Source organism: Nematostella vectensis, chromosome 12, assembly GCF_932526225.1.
Source record: "Nematostella vectensis chromosome 12, jaNemVect1.1, whole genome shotgun sequence".
Classification (NCBI taxonomy): Eukaryota; Metazoa; Cnidaria; class Anthozoa; order Actiniaria; family Edwardsiidae; genus Nematostella; species Nematostella vectensis.
In genome coordinates, this window is record NC_064045.1 from 1977954 (window position 1) to 1999060 (window position 21107).

Genomic DNA, 21107 nt, shown 5'->3' on the forward strand with positions numbered 1-21107 from the left:
ATTTATGCAAATACATAAAACAGACAAACCATCAGGTATTATATGGGTACAGTTTGATCATGCTGATGTTGGTCAAAAAACCAGGCATGATAATAGACAGCTATATGTCAATGATATTGAACCAACATGGACACCAATCAAACCTATTAGCACTCAATTTGCTGTAGGTAGAACAAGATCTGTACACGTGATGAGAAAACAATTTCCACTTAGACCTGCTGCTGCTAAAACAATACATAGATCACAGGGTGATACTGAAAGTAGAATTGTAGTAAATTTTGAAACCAAAAGAGCCATTCCTCATATACATTATGTAGGATTAAGTAGAGTAACAACTATAGATGGTCTATATATAACTGACTTATGTAAAAGCAAAATAGCTGTTAATACTGACGTCCAAACTGAAATGCATCGATTAAGAACTGAAGGAAAACTGTCACTTTCTGTTAGTCCCATATATGAAGCACCTCAAGCTAGTATTAAAATCTGTTTTCTCAATGCAAGATCATTGCACAAGCATAAAGATGACATACGTCATGACTTAAATTACTCAAGCACTGATGTAAATATTTTTTCAGAAACAAGATTTTTTCAGCATGAAAATGATGATTTATATCTATTAGATGATAAAAACTATACATTGTTCAGAAATGATGGTACACCAAGACAAAATGTAAGGCCATATGGAGGTACAGCAGTGTATAGCCGTCTTGACTATTACCCAGGATATCCATTTTGTAGTAATATACATGGTGTAGAAATAACTATTTTGAGGTTTATGATCATACCTCATATTACAATAGTGGGAGTATACAGCTCACCAACAGTATCAATAACAGAATTATGTAATGCTATGAAAGAGACACTAGACTCTACCAACACAAATTAACATTTTTATTGGTGATTTCAATGTGAACTGGTTCAGTGAATCACGCCGTGCATCACTTTATAACTTTTTTATAACACAAAATTGTTATAGACAGCTAGTTTCATGTAGTACAACAGACAGTAAAACCTGTATTGACCACATCTACACTAATTTACCTGAAGTGCAAACAAGCTTTCAGATTTTGGAGACATATTTTTCTGATCATAAAGCCATTTGTGTATTGATAAACAGCTTCATTAACTAAAGGCAAAAATTGATAATGGAGTCTATAAATACAGTGCAAACAACTAGAGGGTTTTGTTCATAGCCTAAGTCCTGTTAAGCATGCGAAAAAAAAACAGAAAACCATACTTTGACTGTCTTGTCCAAACTGGAGAAGCTGAAAAGGTCCGTGCCGTGTGCTATGACCCACAGCTAAGAAAAAATCTCCTTGAACCATACCAAAATAAATCACCAATAAAAATCACAGCCACCAAAAGAATGGCTAGCACCAGTACCTATGAAGAGTTCAGAATGACGAAAAAATCAAAGATAACATCAGCAGCGCCAGAATTCTCATATAACTCCCAAGTTGTCTCATCTATTGTGACGGTGCAAGAAGCGTTATCAGCGCCAGAATACAAGGCAGTTGACATTGTTGCTAAGGTGGTAACAAAGAATCACGAAAATCAATTGATCATTAAACAAGGTCAACAGCTAAAGAAATCAGACTGTATCATTGGTGATGAGCATAGCACAATAAAACTCACTCTCTGGGAAGACCTCATTGACAGAGTAGAATGTGGAAAAACGTACACATTTAAGAATGATAGAATCAGAGTATTTGATGACGTTAAATATCTATCTACAAATACTTCAACATCAATTGAACCAGCTGATCGACAAATCCATGACATAAACTTAACATCTGAGCAATTTGCTGAAAATATTATCGGTGCCAATGTGAAAGCAGCAAACTCTTGTGTTGTATGCAACACCACGCTAAATCAAGATGATAGTGAAGATGACATGATAACATGTCCCCTGCCAACTTGCCAAACAACTATGCTCTTTTCAGAATGCCAAACAAAACTGGTTTGCAACTTAACTGTCAAGAAAACTGATGGCAAAATGCAGATGTACACATGCTTTAATGATGGCCTGCAAAGTTTTCTCATCTCCATCAACAAAGGCGACACTAGAATAGATGACTTATCACCTAAAGAACTGAACAAGCTTTTCTTAACTGCTGGAACTAAGCAACTTATTGTGGATAATTCAACCTCTGTCATTCATCAGGTTCTCTTTTAGACCTCAAAACACGTCGAAGGTATAAACACTACAGAAAAACATTAATTTGCATATTTTGAGTTTTTGTTGAACTACAGGCATAATGTCTGATATTCTCTGCTTTTCTTATATAATACAGAGAAATTCATTCAAAAAAGTTAAATTTAGAGTTCGTTTAGTTGTAAAACTGGGACCAGTATTATTGTTCTTGTTCATATTGTATCTAGATGACTGTGTACAATGGTCTTGCTGATATTCAACTCATATTGATCATATTGTATAAGCCAAAATCTAGTTATTGGTCAACCAAGACCATCCATGATATATTGTTTCTAATAAACAAACATTTCACAAATTATATTACAAAATAGAGTGAAAGTACAGACAAATATTATTTTAAAGGGATTTTATTGAATATATTTTTATATAAGATGTTACTGTCCAAATATATCGCTCTTGTTTCCAAACAGTTGAAAATTACACCATAGGCTTTTAAGAATGTTCTTCTTTTGACTTGGTCTCTTGCTTTTAAAGGCCCGAAGAGATCTATATCAGTACTGTACAACGGAGGTGCAGGCTTTAGACGTTCCTCAGGAAGTTTGCCCATTTCTTGATGAATGATTTTCTTGTCAAGTATTTTACAAATTATACATTTGAGTTTGATCCCTTTGACGTTTCAGTAGTCTTGGTATCCAATACTTGGTTCTTATTTTTGACGATGTCGTTAGAACTTCGTGATGACCTCCGTGATAACCTTTTATGTACATGTTCGGCGTATAGACGTGGATGATCGTAGGGTAGAAGAATCAATTCTTTATCGTCTTAACCCATTTCCAACCATTGATTTCCACACCCACTTACAACATTTATACCGTTTTCTTTCAAGACAGGAAATAGAAGTTTATAGTGCCCACATTCTATGTCCTTCAGCATCTGTTGCTGGCAGTGTCCTGTCCATATTAATTCTGGTTCTTTAATGTCTTCTGATTTCAGATGTTTGGTGGCATTTTTAAGAGATATCTTCGGGTTTTTTTTATAAAGATTAAGAATCCTTCATGTTACCCGTAGTAGCTTACTGTAGTTTGAGTATTTGTGAATATTTATTAGTTCTGCCAGTGTGTCTTCGTTAGCTGTCTGAACCGTTGCTAATGCAGATATTTTTAGCTGTTCGGGTAGCTTTTGCTCTGTGAATGTACGGGAGATGGGCTATATGTTTTGAGTTTGCATGAGAAATGTTGGACCGTTTTGCCAAACACTTTCAGCTTCAATATAACATGTTTTCTTTTACCTCTCGTTAAGTAATCAGCTATGTATATCGATACAACGCTGAAAACAAATTTGAGGACCAATAAATATGTGTGTTATTACTTGCATTCTTTGTTGTGCGAGGTGATTTAAAAAAAAAACACGTATTTGAGTGATTATTTGAATGGATTATAACTAGTCTTGCGTAATCTTTGTGTCCAAAGAATTCGTAACATAGATCAAAACAACAAGCTGAGTGGTTTTAAATTTTCCTCACCTCAGCTTGGGAAAGTTCTTGATAGGCATCGTTTTTTATCAATGCTTGTTCCTCTACAAACGCATAAAAACGGCTTGCGATCTCGGAATGTTTTTCATGGTGCTTCCACGTGACCGGCAGCGCACACAGGAATCCCAAAGCTTCTCAAACACAATGCAAAAAAAAAAAGAGAAAGAGCAACCAATCAAAAAATCTGATTCCTTATTTTAACATGCAATCGCAGTTTTTACTGTGTCGCTTGCACCAACATTTCACATTTTCCATTTTCTTGAAGGTCTATTTCCAAATAGATACTAGCCCATCGGAAATGCGGTAGTTTCTTGGTGTTACGGAGCACCAGCACCAAAAACGCATTGGAACAAAAGCCAAAAACAAAGATCTTAGAACGAGATAATGAAGTAGGCCTTGGGCACCAAAAACAAAGCTCCCCTTAACACCAAGGAATACCCAAAAATGCCTTCTGTTTTGCCAACTCCTTTCCATGAGCTCTGCCCACATGTCCACCACACTTGTACACTCTTCTCTTCTCAATTCCAAATACCTTCTCCACTGACTTAGCCGCCGTCGAATCTCCATCCTGCCACACAACCTCTATCTCGCAACCTTCATCCTATGTCCCCTCAATGGATTTTGATGTCCCTTGAAATAATTCATCTTCCTCTTCTTCCTTGGACTTCCTCATACATTTATGTCCAAACCATAGCAATCCTCCTGTCATATAATTTTTGATAACGAAACTCCCATTGTTGCTGAAATGCCCTCTCGTATGCCACACACCATCTGAAGTCACAACCGCTCTCTCCCAACTGCCAAGCTTGCCGTCCTCAATCACTTTTATCCTCTCCTTTTCCTTCTCACACATGCCAATCACTATCTCCTCTGGCACCGGATGCATCAACTTTATTACGTCATAGTACCGACTTTTAGACACTGCCGCAATCCCAAGGTACTGATTTAGTGTTGTCCTATGATATCAGTAAACCATAAAAAGCCATTGTTGTTACAGTCCCCCACCTGACTAATAGTCTGTAAAATTCGATGAATTGGCAGAACACGGGTGATTGTCATGGTGGCTTTGTCCTACTTTAACATGACAGACACATGATACCTTCAACCATGTATTTAAAATAAGATGTACATTTGTTTCCATCCAGTCATATCCCTATTGATAATCTTATTATTGTAATTGTAAAAACTGAATTTTCTTTGTAAAAATTGTATCCTGTACTTACGTGTTGCCGGTAGTTTTCGCACAACGTAAACAACGATGTCACACATACATCAGAGAAGGGAAAAATCGACAGTTTTCAGATTACAGAAGCTATCAGAAAACTGACAGAGATTTAATAAGAGAAACGGCAAGTAGCGTCTGGAATCATGCTTTTATTTTTTAAATTTTGAGCAAAAGTACCCGGCCGAGAAATGAGTGTAGCCGGCGATTCTGGCCGCCTGCCGGCCTGTTTTGACAAGGCTGGTTGTGATGAGGCATTCGTTAACAGGTCAAGCAATAAATGACATATTAAAACTCATGTGGCTCCACTGTATGTAATTAGACGAATCTTTACGTTCGCTTAATATGTTGAAAAAGTTCTTTCGTCAATGCAATCTTTTCACACCTCCAATATTCCACTGGTACTGCACATACTGCTACATGCTTGTTGCAGACAAAAGTGAAAAAATTTTGCCGTAACACATTTTGTAATCGAGACCTTTCAAAATCTGGGAATATTTCATTTTTTATCAAAGTTCAGGATTCTTCGATCTTCTACAATATAGATTTCAAAAAAAATCTGATTCTACTAGCGTTAGTGACATTTATGACGGCAGACTCTACAAGGAACTCTCTACAAATGCGACGGATCCTCTATCACATCCCACTAATATCTCTTTTACTTGGAATACTGATAGCATACCGGTTTTCAAATCTTCTTCGTTTTCACTGTGGCCTTTGTACCTTGTAGTAAATGAACTACCTCCTAAGAAACGATTTGCAAAAGAAAACTGTATTCTTGCTGGACTTTGGTTTGGACCGTGAAAACCTGCAATGTGGAGTTATTTAAAAGCCATTCCATTCAACCTTTAGTGAACTCGAAACAAATGGCGTTCAAGTCAAAAGCCCTGAAACAAGCATGGAATTTAATGTACGTGCCTTTTTGCTATGTGGCACTTGCACTTGCAAAAGCATGTGTTTGTAATACAGTACAATACAACGGTAAATTTGGTTGTCCGAAATGCTATCAACCGGGCTGCACTGTTAAGACAGGCTCAAAGGGCGGTGGGCACGCCCATGCATTCCTTTTTCAAAGAGGTGACCCCACTGGTCCGATGAGAACGAAAGAACAGAATCTCTTAGAAGCCCGAGAGGCTTTAAGAAGTGGTAAACCTGTACAAGGAACAAAAGGGCCGTCTTGGCTCGCTGGTTTACAACACTTCGATATCAAACGGGGCACATCCATAGATTACATGCACTGTGTTCTCCAGGGAATAACAAAAAGCCTTCTCAATCTCTGGTTTTCTTCGTCCTATAAATCTGAAGCGTTTAACATTTGTGATCGAGTTAAAATGGCTGATGCGCGTTTGTCACAAATAAGACCACCAAATGACATCACACGTTACCCGCGGAAGATAGAAAATGAAAGGCAGTACTGGAAAGCTTCAGAGTTGGGATCATTTCTTCAGCATCCACCAGAGTTGGGATCATTTCTTCAGCATCCACCAGGATTTCTCCCAGAAGAAAATTACAAACATTTTGTTTTATTTAGCGAAGCCATATTTATTCTACTCTGTGAAAATATCGCGCACGCTCAAATCAATCATGCTGAAAAACTATTGCAGCATTTTTGTTTGATGTTTTCCTCTCTATATCCTGCATCCAAGGAAACGATCAACATCCACTCGCTGGTTAACATCTGCGATGACGTGCGTGATCTTGGCCCGTTATGGACACATTCTTGTTTTCCTTTTGAAAACTACAACGGTAACTTAAGCTTTTTCACGGAACCCAGAGCATAGAATTGCAGATTGTGTCAGCTGTTGTAACGACACAGACCTTGCCGATTTTATCTAGAGATCTATCTCCCGGAACAAAAGAGTACGAGTTCTATAAAGCTCTTACTGACCCTACGTTTGCTAACAAGCAACAGGAAATTGAAACGAATATTTTTGCCCTTGGATGTCCCAAAAATGAGAAACTAACAACAGCGCAATTTAATGCACTAGGGCGTTATTTAGGGCATCCTCCTATCGGAGACAACATTTTGTGCTTTAATAGAGCTCGGATAGGCGGATCTGTTTATCATTCAATTTCGTACAAAAAGGCCAAAGCGAGGAATAACTATACTGTCACATTTTGTGACCCATATCCGGGCTCTATTCAGGCTGGTCAGAGCAGCTGCTTTTTTCAGTATCGACATCCATGTAATCTAGTGCTTGCACTCCTCGTTGTCCAACCGCAAATTTTGCCTTGTTGTATTTTTTTAGAATTGGTTTCTAATTTTCACTTTGTTAGAGATAGTTTAACTAACGCGACGGCTAAATAGCTCGCTGCTGTAAAGCCACTGGCTGTGAATGACAAAGGCCGAACTGGTAAGGTCGTCCCAATTTCAGCAATACGGGAGAAACTATTATTTATGCACTTTCAAGGGGACGATCTTGCATTTATTGCACAGTTTCCAAATAAAATAGAATCAGACTAAGAAATTATACCGAACTGATTTCGCGCAAACGGGGAGGTAATGCTTAAACATTTTGGTGTAGTATAAAAGCGGCAAATCAATTAGGCTAACACTCGTCAAATTGTCAGATTAGCACTCATTGAAACCTGTCGAGATTTACGCTACTCAGACAGGGCTTCTGGAATTCCGCGAATTCCGGGAATCTTTGCTAAATTACGCGGAAAATCAATCATTACGCACTAAATAACGCGGAATTTTGCAATACATTTTTCTTAAAAAAACAACATTTTGCAGGATTCTTTACTGAATTACGCGCTAAATTATCAACTGTTACGCCCAAACTACATTTTGTACCGAAAGAAAGCACGAAATAACTTGAAAAGGTTAATTTTTTGCGCGACAATATTTAAGGCGAGTTTTCATTGGCTTCTAGCCACCAGCCAATTAAAAAAGGTATTTTATTATTAGTCCTAGGCCTTCGCGGTTTAGCAAAGAACGCCTAGTCATTTTATTTGTTTTCGAAATTCAGTTAGAAATATCGCACTCTTACGAAGAATATATCTCTTTTTTTACGAGAAATAAAGGTAAAAACCCTAAAAGAACACATCAGCTGTGCACTAAAATGTTTTGTCTCTATAAAGTTAGCCAAATTACGCGATATTTCGCGGAAATTTGTGGTTTACGCGGATTACGCGGAGAAAGCCAAATTACGCGTAATTCCAGAAGCCCTGCTCAGATAGCGTGAGTACGATACTTGATATAGCAAAATATAACGCAAACACTTGAGCGCTTGAACAGTTTCCCTCGCAGTCGTGAGAGACTCGATACTGCTGGCGTGGCAATCATTTCAGAAAGAAAATACAATACAAAGAAAGCCCGGATAACGGATATATCTTCTTCCTTTGATTTCACGGAGACGCTTTCTTGGCGGACTATACTGGCGGAAAATTTTCTATTTCCAAATGATGTAAATAGTAAGTACTCAGATAATGTAATCCCTCAAGCTACGACGTTGAAAATTAAAAGCAATGCATTGAAGATTTTTCTGCCTTGTGATCTGATGCGAGTGCAATCTTAAATAGTAAGTACTCGGATAATGTAATCCCTCAAGCTACGACGTTGAAAATTAAAAGCAATGCATTGAAGATTTTTCTGCCTTGTGATCTGATGCGAGTGCAATCTCCATGTGATATCTCAACCATAGCTTATATATTTCCCTTTGAAGCGATTGGAGCTGTTTGAAGCGTTTTTGCAGCAGTACGTACTTAAAAGGTGCTAATAGGCCGCTTCAAAAAGACGTTAAAATTACTTCATTTCGCTCCAACCGCTTTGAAGCGGAATAGAAGCGTGCTGCGAAGTAGCTTCCACTGCTTAATAGCTGCTAAAGCCCTTCATTTTGGCTGCATTTACGCTGCGAAGTGCTTTTGCAGCGCTTTTACGGCGCTTTGAAGCGCTTCTCGTTTCGTTTGGGAGGTTCTTATATGTGGTTCTTAACTGTATGATGAAATAATGTACTCAGAATTTTTTCAAATATGTTGGAGTGCTTTTTATCCACCCTTAGCAAAGTTACATTCTAGTGCACAAGAAAGAAGGTTAATAAAGATATTTTTCCAATATTTTAATTGCTTACTTTAAAACTTACACAAGAGAAAGAAAATGATAAAGCCCTATCTTTTCCTCCTTTAATTACTTTACTTAACTTGCAAAGTAATTTGGACAGTACAGGCAGGGAATGAGTACTTTTACCTCAAATCCACTATGATAGTGTGATTTGCTGATATACTTATTAATACATAGGAATTTGATATGTATTTGTTTATTGTTTTTAATTTTGAAGAGAATAAAATAGCACCAAGTTTTCTGTAAAGGAGGGAATACCTAGGACACCTTTTAATAAAAATTTCAGTATTTATAGAACATTCAATCTTTATATGTTTTACATATGGTGCCATTTTTGTGGGTGGTGGAATATGATGCATAATGAAAGTGCAGGGAAGGGGGGTTTTAAACAAGTTTATGCTAAAAAAGTCATGCTGGCTCCGCTTTTAGGAAGTGTTCGAGTAGAACTCAGGTTTAAACGCCACGCAGGCGGCTTCGAACTCGCGGCCGAAAAACGGTTATTCCACGCTCCGTAGGTTGGCGGCCCTCCTCGTTTTCGCGGCCCCACCGCTATTTGCCCCAAAAAGTCGTGTACGCGCAAGTCCTTGGGCTTGCACGCGCCCGGCCTACGCCCTGATTATTCATGAACGCGAAACACCTGCAGCCCTAATTATTATTCATGCACGCGAAACACCTGCGGCCCTAATTGATTATTCGTGTACGCGAAATCTATTTTGCCTACATTAGCTTTCGCCGATTGTTTATGTACGTGAAATCGTTTTGGCCTACATTAGCTTTTGCCGTTTGTTTATGTACGTGAAATCGTTTTGGCCTACTTTAGCAATCGCCCCGTTCGCGAAACCGATTTGGCCTACATTAGCAATCGCCAAAAGCTCATGTACGTGAAATCGATTCGGCCTACATTAGCGATCGCCGATTGTTTATGTACGTGAAACATTATACGCTCGATATTTAGAGACGGGGCTGGGGGGCTCGGAAGGGCGATTCGCGTCTCCCACTAATTTCTCTGAAACCCCCCAGTCCCCCCCCCCCCGGGAGCAAACTTGGAAATAGGAAATTTACCATTGCTATTACCCTCTTTTTGCAATTAAAAAAATTGAAAATGACAGTCTGCAGTGATCTTGTGCCTCCTTAACATTACATTTAAGCACAAATAAATACGGTCTATCTGCCATGTTTTTCTTTTATGTCAAACCTTAGTTTTCGAGGTTCTGTATTGGTCGCAAATCTCTTGACCACCAAGATTGCAACCAATTGGCATCAGGCGATGATTCCCTGTCATTGCAGCTTTGTAGAATGTGATGCTGAAAAAAGTTTTATCACTCAAGTCAAGTTTTATTAACCATTACAATATGTTAAACAATATGTAATTAATATATTTATTGAAATTGTATGCAATATCTGGGAAATTTCTTAGGATGAGTGAAACCATGGAACATACTCTAACATACCTGTCAACTCTCCCGGTTTTTTAAAGTGATGCGAAAATAAAGTGTCTCGAAAATTGGGATGAGCAAAAATTAAGTGAGTACACAAAAAGCCTTTGGGTGAAATATTATGTTGATAAGCTTTATGGAAACACCTTGTCTATTTAGTACATATAGTATTGGAACGAGTTGGGTATATATACCTTATTACACTTAATTTTTGGCGACGTCAAAATTTCGCGATTTTGAGATGACGATATTTCGCAACACTTTATTTTCGCGATTTTCCTATTTCCGTAAAAGCCATATCACTTTATTTTCAGCAAAACAAGTGGAAAATTAAAATGTGCTTAATCATCAAAACTGAAACAATTTGTAACAATATGATGCGTGGGCTAAATTGAGCACACTCATGTTTTTGCTACAGTTTTGATGATTAAAGCACATTTTAATTCAATTTGTTTTGATTTTATTGTCCCAAAATCGCGAAAATAAAGTGACCTGTTTTTTTTTTACGAAAATAGCGAAATCGCGAAATATCGCCGTATCAAAATAGCGAAATGTTGACTTTAGAAGCACACTGGCATACACACATTGGCACCAGTCGGGCCAAGACGGGACGCTAGCACAGTCTATTACCCGTGCAGTTCGGCAACCATGGACAGCTGTTTCGTCCTTATTAGAACTCGTCAGCATGGCATAGCCGGTTTGCCTCAGTTAAACTTCATCAGCAAAAAAACTGCAGGGCGACTTCGACTCGAACGAAGTGCTTTAAACCACAGCTTAGATCCATGTGGGATCTAGAGCTGCGACCGGGCTAGCGTGATGCCAATTGTGCGGATCACGCATGCGACCTTTGCTAGTCTAAAACTCCGTCGGATAGCCAAACTATCCTTGCGAGTATGTATACATAAATGTGAACTTTAGAAGCACACTAGCATACACACATTGGCACCAGCCGGGCCAAGACGGGACGCTAGCACAGTCTATTACCCGTGCAGTTCGGCAACCATGGACAGCTGTTTCGTCCTTATTAGAACTCGTCAGCATGGCATAGCCGGTTTGCCTCAGTTAAACTTCATCTGCAAAAAAACTGCAGGGCGACTTCGACTCGAACGAAGTGCTTTCAACCACAGCTTAGATCCATGTGGGATCTAGAGCTGCGACCGGGCTAGCGTGATACCAATTGTGCGGATCACGCATGCGACCTTTGCTAGTCTAAAACTCCGTCGGATAGCCAAACTATCCTTGCGAGTATGTATACATAAATGTGAACTTTAGAAGCAAACTAGCATACACACATTGGCACCAGCCGGGCCAAGACGGGACGCTAGCACAGTCTATTACCCGTGCAGTTCGGCAACCATGGACAGCTGTTTCGTCCTTATTAGGACTCGTCAGCATGGCATAGCCGGTTTGCCTCAGTTAAACTTCATCGGCAAAAAAACTGCAGGGCGACTTCGACCCGAACGAAGAGCTTTAAAACCACAGCTTAGATCCATGTGGGATCTAGAGCTGCGACCGGGCTAGCGTGATGCCAATTGTGCGGATCACGCATGCGACCTTACGTCGCGAAAATTAAGTGTAATAAGGTAAAGAGCGTTTCACCGGTTTATGAAAACCGCTCTAAAATTATACATTAGAGAGATAAGGTTGACAAAAATGATATTTTCTCAAAATGATGCAAAAAGAATGGGTTCGTAGCAAAAAAAATATCGCAGACATAACGCACCCCAAACGTCGAATGGCCATTAATATATGGTGGAGCCTAGTCATTTAAACAAAATATCTTATATGTGGGCGAGCACGCAAAAAGATTCCCATCGCGTTTGAAAAGGAGTGCCACAGAGAATTGTAAAAAAATATGACGTGTTGGTTTTTATGTGTGAGTGTGTGTAGGGGGGGGGGGGTGGTTGAGGGAAGGCAACTGATATGGCAAACATTTGAAGAAAGAGCTAACAACTCTAGGGGGGATCTAAATCATAATAAAATTATCGTAAGTATTATAGGGACCGAGATGGAACAAATTGGTCTTAAAGGGTAATTCAATGTAATTTATCGGGATGCTAGATTTACCTCTGTGTGTCCCTAACCCATGGCAACTCGCGACGAATTAGGTCCAGTACTGTAGACCAAGAGGCATCTGATGGAAACTTAACCTTAGCGGTGACTGCCGGAACCGACGGTGGCCGATCTCTGTCTTCGTCCTCCAGCCAAACAAATGTGCGAGAAGGTTGATTTCCTCTTCTCCTGGCCCTCGAAACACGTGGAGTAGGGGACCTCGAGGATGGATTGAACATTGGCCCCGCCGCCCTAACGGGACTGGGGTGACTTGCTAAAAGGTTACCCAATGATTGATTCAATCGTTCATATGCTTCGTCATCGGACATTTTCTCTCTCGCCGTTGCCTCTATCTATCCTTCGAACTCTACAGTAATTCTACAGTAAAATGATCTATCTTATCTTTGGGAAAGCACACACTGTGAATGATTACGTCAACAAGCTATGATAACATATTTCCCACGCCGGTGGTGGGAAAAGTAAACAGCGGCACTGCTACACAGGAGCGGTTTATTGTCCATCTTTTTAAATTTCCTGTTTAGTTAAAGCCGCATTGTCACCAGTTTACTTCCAGTAGATTACTTAACAATCTCCGATGATTTTTAACGGAAAATGCGAAAAACATTTCAAAATATTAAACAGGCCATCCGCTCTAAATTATCAGTCACGTCCTCAAAGAAACTTCCAGTAGACACACTGCTTTCAATATCTCGGATTCTAATAGATTCTTTTGACGGTTGAGGTTTCTGTCGGACCTCCGGAAGTAAACTGGTGACAATGCGGCTTTAACACCTCCTATATGTCAAAGCATCACATTTCTAGTGCGACCCCTCGATTGAGAAATCGGAAAAAAAACTTTTCCAAACAGCAAAACACCAAAGGCGCTGTGTATAAAATCTAGGACAAAAATGTTTTCATTGTCAAACATTTTGGAAATTGTTCACTATAGATTTCAGAAGAAATCTTTAAGAGTGACCCTTGCTATTTATTTACGATTTTAGTGTGATTACATGGTGGGTGATTGCACCACTACAAATCTCCCCTTCAACTCAGAGCGTTGATTTAGGGCGTAGTTTTCTCAAGCCGGTTAGTTTGATTTATCACGTTAATTAATAAATGGTGGAATGTCATGAATTTGACACGCACCGTGTTTATGAGCGTCGGGTTTTCGCATGTAAAATGCAAAACAGTGGGCGGGTGTTTTGAAGTTTAGCCTTTATTTCTTCATCGTGGATCCTACTTACACTTTCTGTTCAAACAAGGTAAACAACTCGAATAAAAGAAATTAACAAAACAAGAGGAGTAACCAAAGAAAAATACAATCACAGAACCTAATTAGTAACAGAATATGAAATATGTTCAATAATCATTTTAATTTTTTAAGGTCTTTTGAGGACCCTCGACATATGTTTCAAGATCCTTTAGAGACCGTCTTTTGCCGAACATCTGGCCTTCCTTGATAAGAAGACCATCTGCTGTGAAGATCTGATCCCTATTTTCGTCCGCGTCATCGAGCAAGATAAGCCTACGGATAAATAAAACAGATAATAGTTTTTTTCCGGTTAAAAAAAAACTAGGAATCGTTTGCAAACACCTATATACTTCCTGTGCTTTTTACCTGATGTTGACATTAAGAGGGGCCACGGAGGACTGGAGCTGTGCATAAAGTTTGTATGGCTTCACAAACAGCACCAGCCTCCATTTCTCCCCGGCTTCACTCCTGTATGTCGGGCTTGTGAGGGGTTGTCCCGCCCTTGCTGAGGCCGCTTTCTCTTTAAACGCCTCTGTGCACCAGAGAAAAGTCTCTACCCTCAGAGGCAATTTTTCTACGCTTGGGGTGCTCTGCATAAAAAAAAGGAAGATTAAGTTTATTTTATCAAACAATAATGGGCAACTTAGAATGAATGCTCAAAGATACAGCGCACTGTGCGGGCAGGTTTTCGTGGCCAAAGAAAGTAAGCGCTGGATCCGCGAGCATGCATAGAAAGCGGGCCATCAATCACGACAAATGGTTTACCTTTTTAGCAATGGCGTGAGCTAGGCGTTTAGCATACGTCCGGTACAGCTCAACGTGGCCCGACGCATAGCTGACTCTATGGCGTAACATCTGTTCCTTGTTGCCATGAAAATGACAGCCAGGAACACCACAGGTTCGACTGCGCTCCTCGCAGTTGGTTAAGTGCAAATTCAATCCATCTCTACAAGATTAAAAAAAGCATGATTCAGCAGAGTTAGTTAAAAATTTCATACGTCCGAATATGCATTGTATGTTCTAGTTCCACACCGGAAAAATATGAAAATTAGCCAGTGTATACCTGTGGTATGTACTCAAGATACCTTAGCATATAAAATAAATACCTTTTCACGTTCTCCGTGCAAAGCACACACTGGACCATGCGCTGAAAACACTCATATTGGGAGTGCCTCTCTAGTAGCGCACGTGGTATCCGCTTTTGGCACTCTGCACATTCCGTCATTTTTTGTGGGCACACTAGTAAATGAGAACTTAGTGCCGACCTTTTCACCTTAACGTTGCAGCTTGGGTCCGTACACTCTGTCTCTCTCTCTCTGGGCAGAGATGGTCAAGTACAAGCCCAAGCTCCCCATTGAATGGACAGCGCTTGCACTTCCCTTGCAAGCGCCTTATTATCCTTTTGAGGGAGATGTTCTCCTTCAACTCCGCCGTTGCGCCAAATTCTTCGCGGCATTCTGGACACTTTCTGTTGACCCTCTCGGCACAAGAACTGCAGCATGAATGTCCGCAATTGGGCATTACCACCGGCACCAGCATAACAGTGCCACTAAAAAGAAGGAGGTGAATAGTCCGTTAACCTTCCATAAAAATAAATAGAGTCAATAAGTTGGTTTGAAATCTGACTTACCACACATTACAGATAAAGTCATCTGGGGCATCTCCGGTTATAATATACATAGTAGAATCCATCGTTTTGATCGTAATTGTCTAAGGGCCAAACCGCACTAGTTCTTTTAGCTGTTTGTTCAGGGACAGTGTAGCGTGTAAGTGTCGGCCCATAAGTGTAGCGTGTAAGTGTCGGCCGCATAAGTGTCGGCCCATTATGACGTATTAGATGATTTTGACATCTAGGCTCTGACGTCTATGTAAAACACTGGGCAGGCAGTAGCTGGATTATTGCCATTGGCCGAGTGTTTAACAAAGTATAAGCTTGACAAAATAGAAATGATACCACCTTTTCAGTCCGTCTTCGCTCTACTCATCCTGCTTTCTTGCCTCTTCAAAACAGGTAAGGTAGCGATTCTCAACTAGTAGTATCTTATTTATTTTACCAAGCCATTTAAGAAAAAATACGCTGTCAACCTCACGTGGCCCTCGTCAGAGGTCAGTGTATGGTTTTTGAGCTCTCTGTCTTTGTGCTAGACAACCGTAAACTTGACGAGAAAACTCCTTTAAAAATCTGTGGGTCTGTCTGCTCACGCGGCGGCAAATCTGCCGATTCTACATTTGATTCGTCCGTTTTGCAAGATCGAATTCGCTGGCGATCGCCGGCGATTGAATTCCTATGAACATACGAGGTACATACAAGCGAGGTTTTCAGACCTTTCGAGCATTTGGTCGGGAACACCTTAAAATCTATAGCACTCAGATTTCAAGGTGTTCTCTTCCAGAGACAACGTATAAAATATAGTGACTTCTGCTGATCTTTTTCGTACAACAAGATCTTCCGCTGTCGGTCTCCTTATTTGGTGATACTTTCGCGCTAATTCGAACGTTTACCGCGAGGGGACTGGAGAGTGGCGCTCAAAATTGTGTCTTCAGGACTTGACAATTATATTCAGTAATGAAAATAATGATTTATGTCATAAGAGTGGTTTTCAAAAACCAATGAAATACTATTTAGGTTATTTGGTACTGTAATACACTGTCTTTCTCTTTTTTCTGGCTTGACTATTGGGATTTCGAAAACCACTCTATTAGTGTCAAATACTATAAGTTTTTTGTAATTGTCTTGCTTTCCACTACCATGTTATTTAAAACCATTTAATTTGATTATTTACAAGGTCATTGTGACCCCGAAGCAATCGAACGGTTCGTTGAGACAGCGCATCAAAAGTATGTCGGGAGCATAAATACATTAGCGGACAAATTGGCATCACCAAGCAAGTTGTCAAATCAGTTTGTGTCAATGCAAGCAATTTTGTCAAATAGTAAGCGCCTGCGATGGTTTTTGACTGTGACAAAACCATGTAGTCAAAAACTTATCAGCATTGGAGGCAAAGGTGAGTGAAGCGGCTGCTCGTTTGAGTGCTATTATCCCTCTGGCGCACGATACATCACTTCCTCCGTTATCAATGTCCAGGACTGGACAGGTGGGACGACCGCAGTTCATCATACCAAAAGAGCAGCTGGAGGTGATGAGAGGATACAGGCTGTCATGGATGGACATTGCTAGAGCTCTAGGTGAGTACATATAAGAGAAAGGAAGATATTTTAAACTAATACTGAGGGAACGGGGCACGATGCTGTCTCTTTATAATTTCAATTGTTGCTAATATTGGGGGGGGAGGGAGTGGGGAGCACTTGCCCCATGTCCCACCCCGTGCTACAGCCCTGATTTCTAATCAATACATCATACATTTTAATCTCTATATTTTAATGCAAAAGGTGTTTCCATATCAACTCTTTGGAGGCTTCGTAACAAATACGACATTGACATTGGCAAGAAAAGGAAAGCTAGAACAGTGTCCGAGCAGGAGCTGGAGGGGATTATCCTTGAATTGCAACAAACTTCTCCAAACATTGGAATAAGGATGATAGAGGGGGAAATCATATCACGAGGACTCTACGCTGCTAGATCTAACATAGCTAACAAGCTGGTGGAGATGGACCCCGTAGGACGGGTGCTGCAATGGAGCAGACAGAATCCCAGAACGAAATACCACGTACCAGGTACACGCTTATTTTAACAAATCATACAGGCTGGCTTGCAGGCTCTTATACTATTGTCAATTATCAAGTTTATTTTCAAATATTTGCTCGGAGGGAGCGCAATCTTTTTCGAGAGCCCCTCTACTGAAACATGTTCGTCCCGTCCTCCGAGCATTGACTTTCTATTAGAAACTTCTAGTATTAGACCTTTGATTTACCCGATGAATGCATTGGGCCTGCAGTAGTCAATATTTTGTAGATTCATCGCCCCCTCAAATACTACGTGGTTTTACTGTAAGCATACACTGTTCTACCTGATAAGGTAAAATCAGTTTACCTTGATAATTTGTAAACCTCTTTTTTTTTCGTGGACTTCATTTGTTATGACAGTTATGGATATATAGATTTAAATATCAATAGGAACAAATAAAGAGCTTGGGCTACCTGTGATTCAACGAAGTCAAGTTATAAATGACGACGACTTGCGCGAGAGCTTGCGAAAACGGGAGCGGAGCTATCCCTTTTAAAGTTCGCGCGTTCGTGTTTAACGGATGCTCTTTTTCACAGGGCCTAATAGTTTGTGGCATCTTGATGGCAATCACAAGCTTATACGGTAAACTATGGCCTACTCGTCTTTAAATCTCTATAGTTACAGTTGTACTTCTAGTCATACCGACAAAAAGCAATGTCAGGGGAGGGCGTACGTGCCTTTAAGACATCAAAGAATGTTGCCTCCTTTCAAGGGATGCTTCAAAGCTTCTCTTGCAAGGACGCAACTAACACGATGACTACAACTGGACGACGGAATTTAATGGACCAACTTGCGAATCCTCATGCACCTGTTGCTGTAACCCCTCGGCCAGCAAGTGATGTTGTTACCGCAAATCAAAGACCAGGAACAAGACTCCAATGTTTAAAAATTTGACTATCATGTATATATAGAGTTAATTATAGTATTTTTACAATTTTTACAAAGAAAATTCAGTTTTTACAATTACAATAATAAGATTATCAATAGGGATATGACTGGATGGAAACAAATGTACATCTTGTTTAAAATACATGGTTGAAGGTATCATGTGTCTGTCATGTTAAAGTAGGACAAAGCCACCATGACAATCACCCGTGTTCTGCCAATTCATCGAATTTTACAGACTATTAGTCAGGTGGGGGACTTTAACAACAATGGCTTTTTATGGTTTACTGATATCATAGGACAACACTGCCGCAATCCCAAGGTACTGATTTAGTGTCTAATAGTCGGTACTATGACGTAATAAAGTTGATGCATCCGGTGCCAGAGGAGATAGTGATTGGCATGTGTGAGAAGGAAAAGGAGAGGATAAAAGTGATTGAGGACGGCAAGCTTGGCAGTTGGGAGAGAGCGGTTGTGACTTCAGATGGTGTGTGGCATAAATGTATGAGGGGTTCCAAGGAAGAAGAGGAAGATGAATTATTTCAAGGGACATCAAAATCCATTGAGTGGACATAGGATGAAGGTTGCGAGATAGAACAACGCTCTATAAAACAATCCTAGACTCTTCGGCCGTCTGGAATGAAGGCTCTAGTTGCCCTAGATGCAAATCCGAATTTTATCTAGTGCACGACTGTACTTCTCGTCCAAAACTGACGGGGGAGGAGAACAAAGGAGAGAAGAAAGCGAGTGCAGGACAGTCTTCATCAAAGGATCAAAGCAAGTACGCCAAATTGTTCCACAATTCCGTCGAAGGCTGCAAGCTTTTCTAGCGGCGAAATTGTCAACAAGGGAAAGGCTGCAAGCAAGCACCAATGTAAAGCTTGCAGGGTTGATCACGCTCTGGCCGATCGTAAACACAACACCAGAGCTTGAATCCCCTTTCGACAAGATGACTTGGAAAGCAATATTACATGACTGTACGACGCAAAAACTATGGACTCGCTACTTTACGATATAAATCATGTCGTTCGCATTGGTTATAACAGCACTTGCATCTTTGGTAATCATCGCCCGGCCTTGTTTGGTAGTGTGTTTAAAGATCTGTGTTTTGCGAAACATTCTCATAAGTTGGAGTCCGAAACTGTCGCTCAATAACCTTTATATATGCTGTCACTACAGCTATCACCGTGTGGGCACTGGAACTATAATCCAGGACGATTATACTACATTAGAATACTTGTCAGTCGTCAACATCACCACCACGGGTGCGAGTAGATGTCCACATATCTTGCAGGTCGATCAATTCCTGGCGCGGGTTCCCACCGCCAGAGTACTGGTTCCCACCGCCAGAGTGAAAGCAGCAGATTATTTCACGAAAGGATTAGCACTGAACACTCATCGCACTTATTCAACAGCACAGAAACAATATCTGGACTTCTGTGGGAGCTTGTTACATGCTATCCCAGGCGAAGAGTTATTCTATTTTCTACAAGTCTAGCAAAGTATTTAAGTATATTTGTGTGGAGTTCGAGCTTCACATGTTAGAGACTGGGCAGAGTCATCATGGCGGTTGGCAGCTTTGTTTAAAGCTCCACCACCTCCCTCGATCTTTTTGCGGCAATTTTGAAAAATGTTTAGGTCAAAAGCTCTTAAAGCCCAGAGATGGAAAAGCCAGCCCAGGCATCAAATTCACCTTCTAGCGAACAAGTGACAGAGAATGTCGACCATTCTCGAACTTATCACACTCCTCGCTAAAAAAAAGGATGGTCCACACTGATTTAAACGTGATGAGACAAGAAGTTCATGCAACACTTGAAGAGATGAAGAGCACGATCAATTACTTACAATAATCTTTAACCAAAGCGTGGCAGGACATTGAGGACCTGAAAAAAGAAGCCGACCACAAGTGAATCGACGCTTTGGAGGCGCAATTACGAGATGAGAAAGAACAATGTATTCTTCTCGAAGCCTACACAAGAAGAGAAAATCTAACTTCAAAACATCCCGGAACAAATAAGGAGAGGACTGTGTTAAACTGGTCAGAATTGTGCTTACTAAACTTGGCTTCAAGGAGGTGAATACAACTAGTTTCCATGCAGTACATAGATTTAGGAAAGCTAAAAAACACCGGCGAGCGCCCTCGCCCGATAATAGCGCGGTTCTTGTCTAGACAACAACAGGGACATGGCTTTCAAGAGAAAAAGAGCTTAAGTAACTCTCTGATCTTTCCTAGCGCTTATATTACACAGGACTATCCGAGGTATATACAAAAGGAGAGGGCCGTACTTATAGTAGCTATGAACATAGCACGGAAAAAAGGGCGAAGCCACAGGTGCAGAAAATGAAGTCACAAGTGCAGGGAAGTAAAATATGAAATGTCTTGAATCTTAATTTAACTGCTAAGATGAAGTTGATATGTTATTCTAGACCGCAGTTAGAGAGAGAGAGCACTTTTATCCAACAAAACAAAAACTTCCAGTCACGTTTGATCTACTCTGTTGCATGCACAGATTTATCAATCACAAACATTACGGTATCGTTCAGTGGGCACCGATAACTACGGCTCACTTCTTACTTTTGCAGGGTAGTGAGTTTACTGTCACGGAACCATCCAGTACTCCACTTTGCATCAGTGATGTAGAATTAAAACAGACTTCAGACAATCAGGAATACCTGGCCCTTACAATCAAAGACCGATCAGAAGGGTAGTGGATCGTTTTGCACACAGGACATTCAAAACATTCGGTCTGTGCGGTGTGTACGATGAAAGCAAATCTACGCACCCAACACGTGCGCAAGAACACTTGCTATCTATTTACATTT

General features: G+C 40.3%; 3 protein-coding genes and 1 long non-coding RNA gene across 4 annotated transcripts; 2 read left to right on the plus strand and 2 right to left on the minus strand.

Annotated features, from left to right (window-relative positions):
* The first annotated feature begins 2771 nt into the window (after positions 1 to 2771).
* Positions 2772 to 5802, plus strand: LOC125557474. The gene is made up of 2 exons (XM_048720118.1): positions 2772 to 2919; positions 5384 to 5802. Exons 1-2 carry the CDS (start codon positions 2772 to 2774, stop codon positions 5713 to 5715), a joined length of 480 nt encoding a protein of 159 aa, XP_048576075.1. The 3' UTR covers positions 5716 to 5802.
* A 4359-nt stretch (positions 5803 to 10161) lies between these two features.
* LOC116611565 lies at positions 10162 to 13035 on the minus strand. The gene is made up of 2 exons (XM_032371961.2): positions 12478 to 13035; positions 10162 to 10278 (listed from the first exon to the last, which is right to left on the minus strand). The coding sequence occupies exons 1-2, from the start codon at positions 12789 to 12791 to the stop codon at positions 10164 to 10166; spliced, it is 429 nt and encodes a 142-aa protein (XP_032227852.1). The 5' UTR covers positions 12792 to 13035; the 3' UTR covers positions 10162 to 10163.
* Positions 13036 to 13426: 391 nt separating this feature from the next.
* LOC5503674 lies at positions 13427 to 14980 on the minus strand. Its single transcript, XM_032371963.1, has 4 exons — positions 14821 to 14980; positions 14480 to 14660; positions 14081 to 14304; positions 13427 to 13987 (listed from the first exon to the last, which is right to left on the minus strand). The coding sequence occupies exons 1-4, from the start codon at positions 14937 to 14939 to the stop codon at positions 13834 to 13836; spliced, it is 678 nt and encodes a 225-aa protein (XP_032227854.1). The 5' UTR covers positions 14940 to 14980; the 3' UTR covers positions 13427 to 13833.
* Positions 14981 to 16970: 1990 nt separating this feature from the next.
* Positions 16971 to 18694, plus strand: LOC125557309. Its single transcript, XR_007305222.1, has 2 exons — positions 16971 to 17389; positions 17936 to 18694. It is a non-coding gene; the product is annotated as an uncharacterized LOC125557309 (long non-coding RNA).
* Positions 18695 to 21107: the final 2413 nt, after the last annotated feature.

What these genes read in the sequence shown, in the direction of transcription:
- LOC125557474 (XM_048720118.1), top strand. Translation starts at nt 2,772, where the DNA reads ATGAATGATTTTCTTGTCAAGTATTTTACAAATTATACATTTGAGTTT. An exon ending in CCTCCGTGATAACCTTTTAT is followed by an intron (nt 2,920 to 5,383) that starts GTACATGTTCGG and finishes ACATTTTGTAAT; the next exon opens with CGAGACCTTTCAAAATCTGG.
- LOC116611565 (XM_032371961.2), bottom strand. Translation starts at nt 12,791, where the DNA reads ATGTCCGATGACGAAGCATATGAACGATTGAATCAATCATTGGGTAAC. An exon ending in TGGGTTAGGGACACACAGAG is followed by an intron (nt 10,279 to 12,477) that starts GTAAATCTAGCA and finishes AACTTTTTTCAG; the next exon opens with CATCACATTCTACAAAGCTG.
- LOC5503674 (XM_032371963.1), bottom strand. Translation starts at nt 14,939, where the DNA reads ATGACGGAATGTGCAGAGTGCCAAAAGCGGATACCACGTGCGCTACTA. An exon ending in CTCACGCCATTGCTAAAAAG is followed by an intron (nt 14,305 to 14,479) that starts GTAAACCATTTG and finishes TTTTTTATGCAG; the next exon opens with AGCACCCCAAGCGTAGAAAA. An exon ending in CCTCTTAATGTCAACATCAG is followed by an intron (nt 13,988 to 14,080) that starts GTAAAAAGCACA and finishes ATTTATCCGTAG; the next exon opens with GCTTATCTTGCTCGATGACG.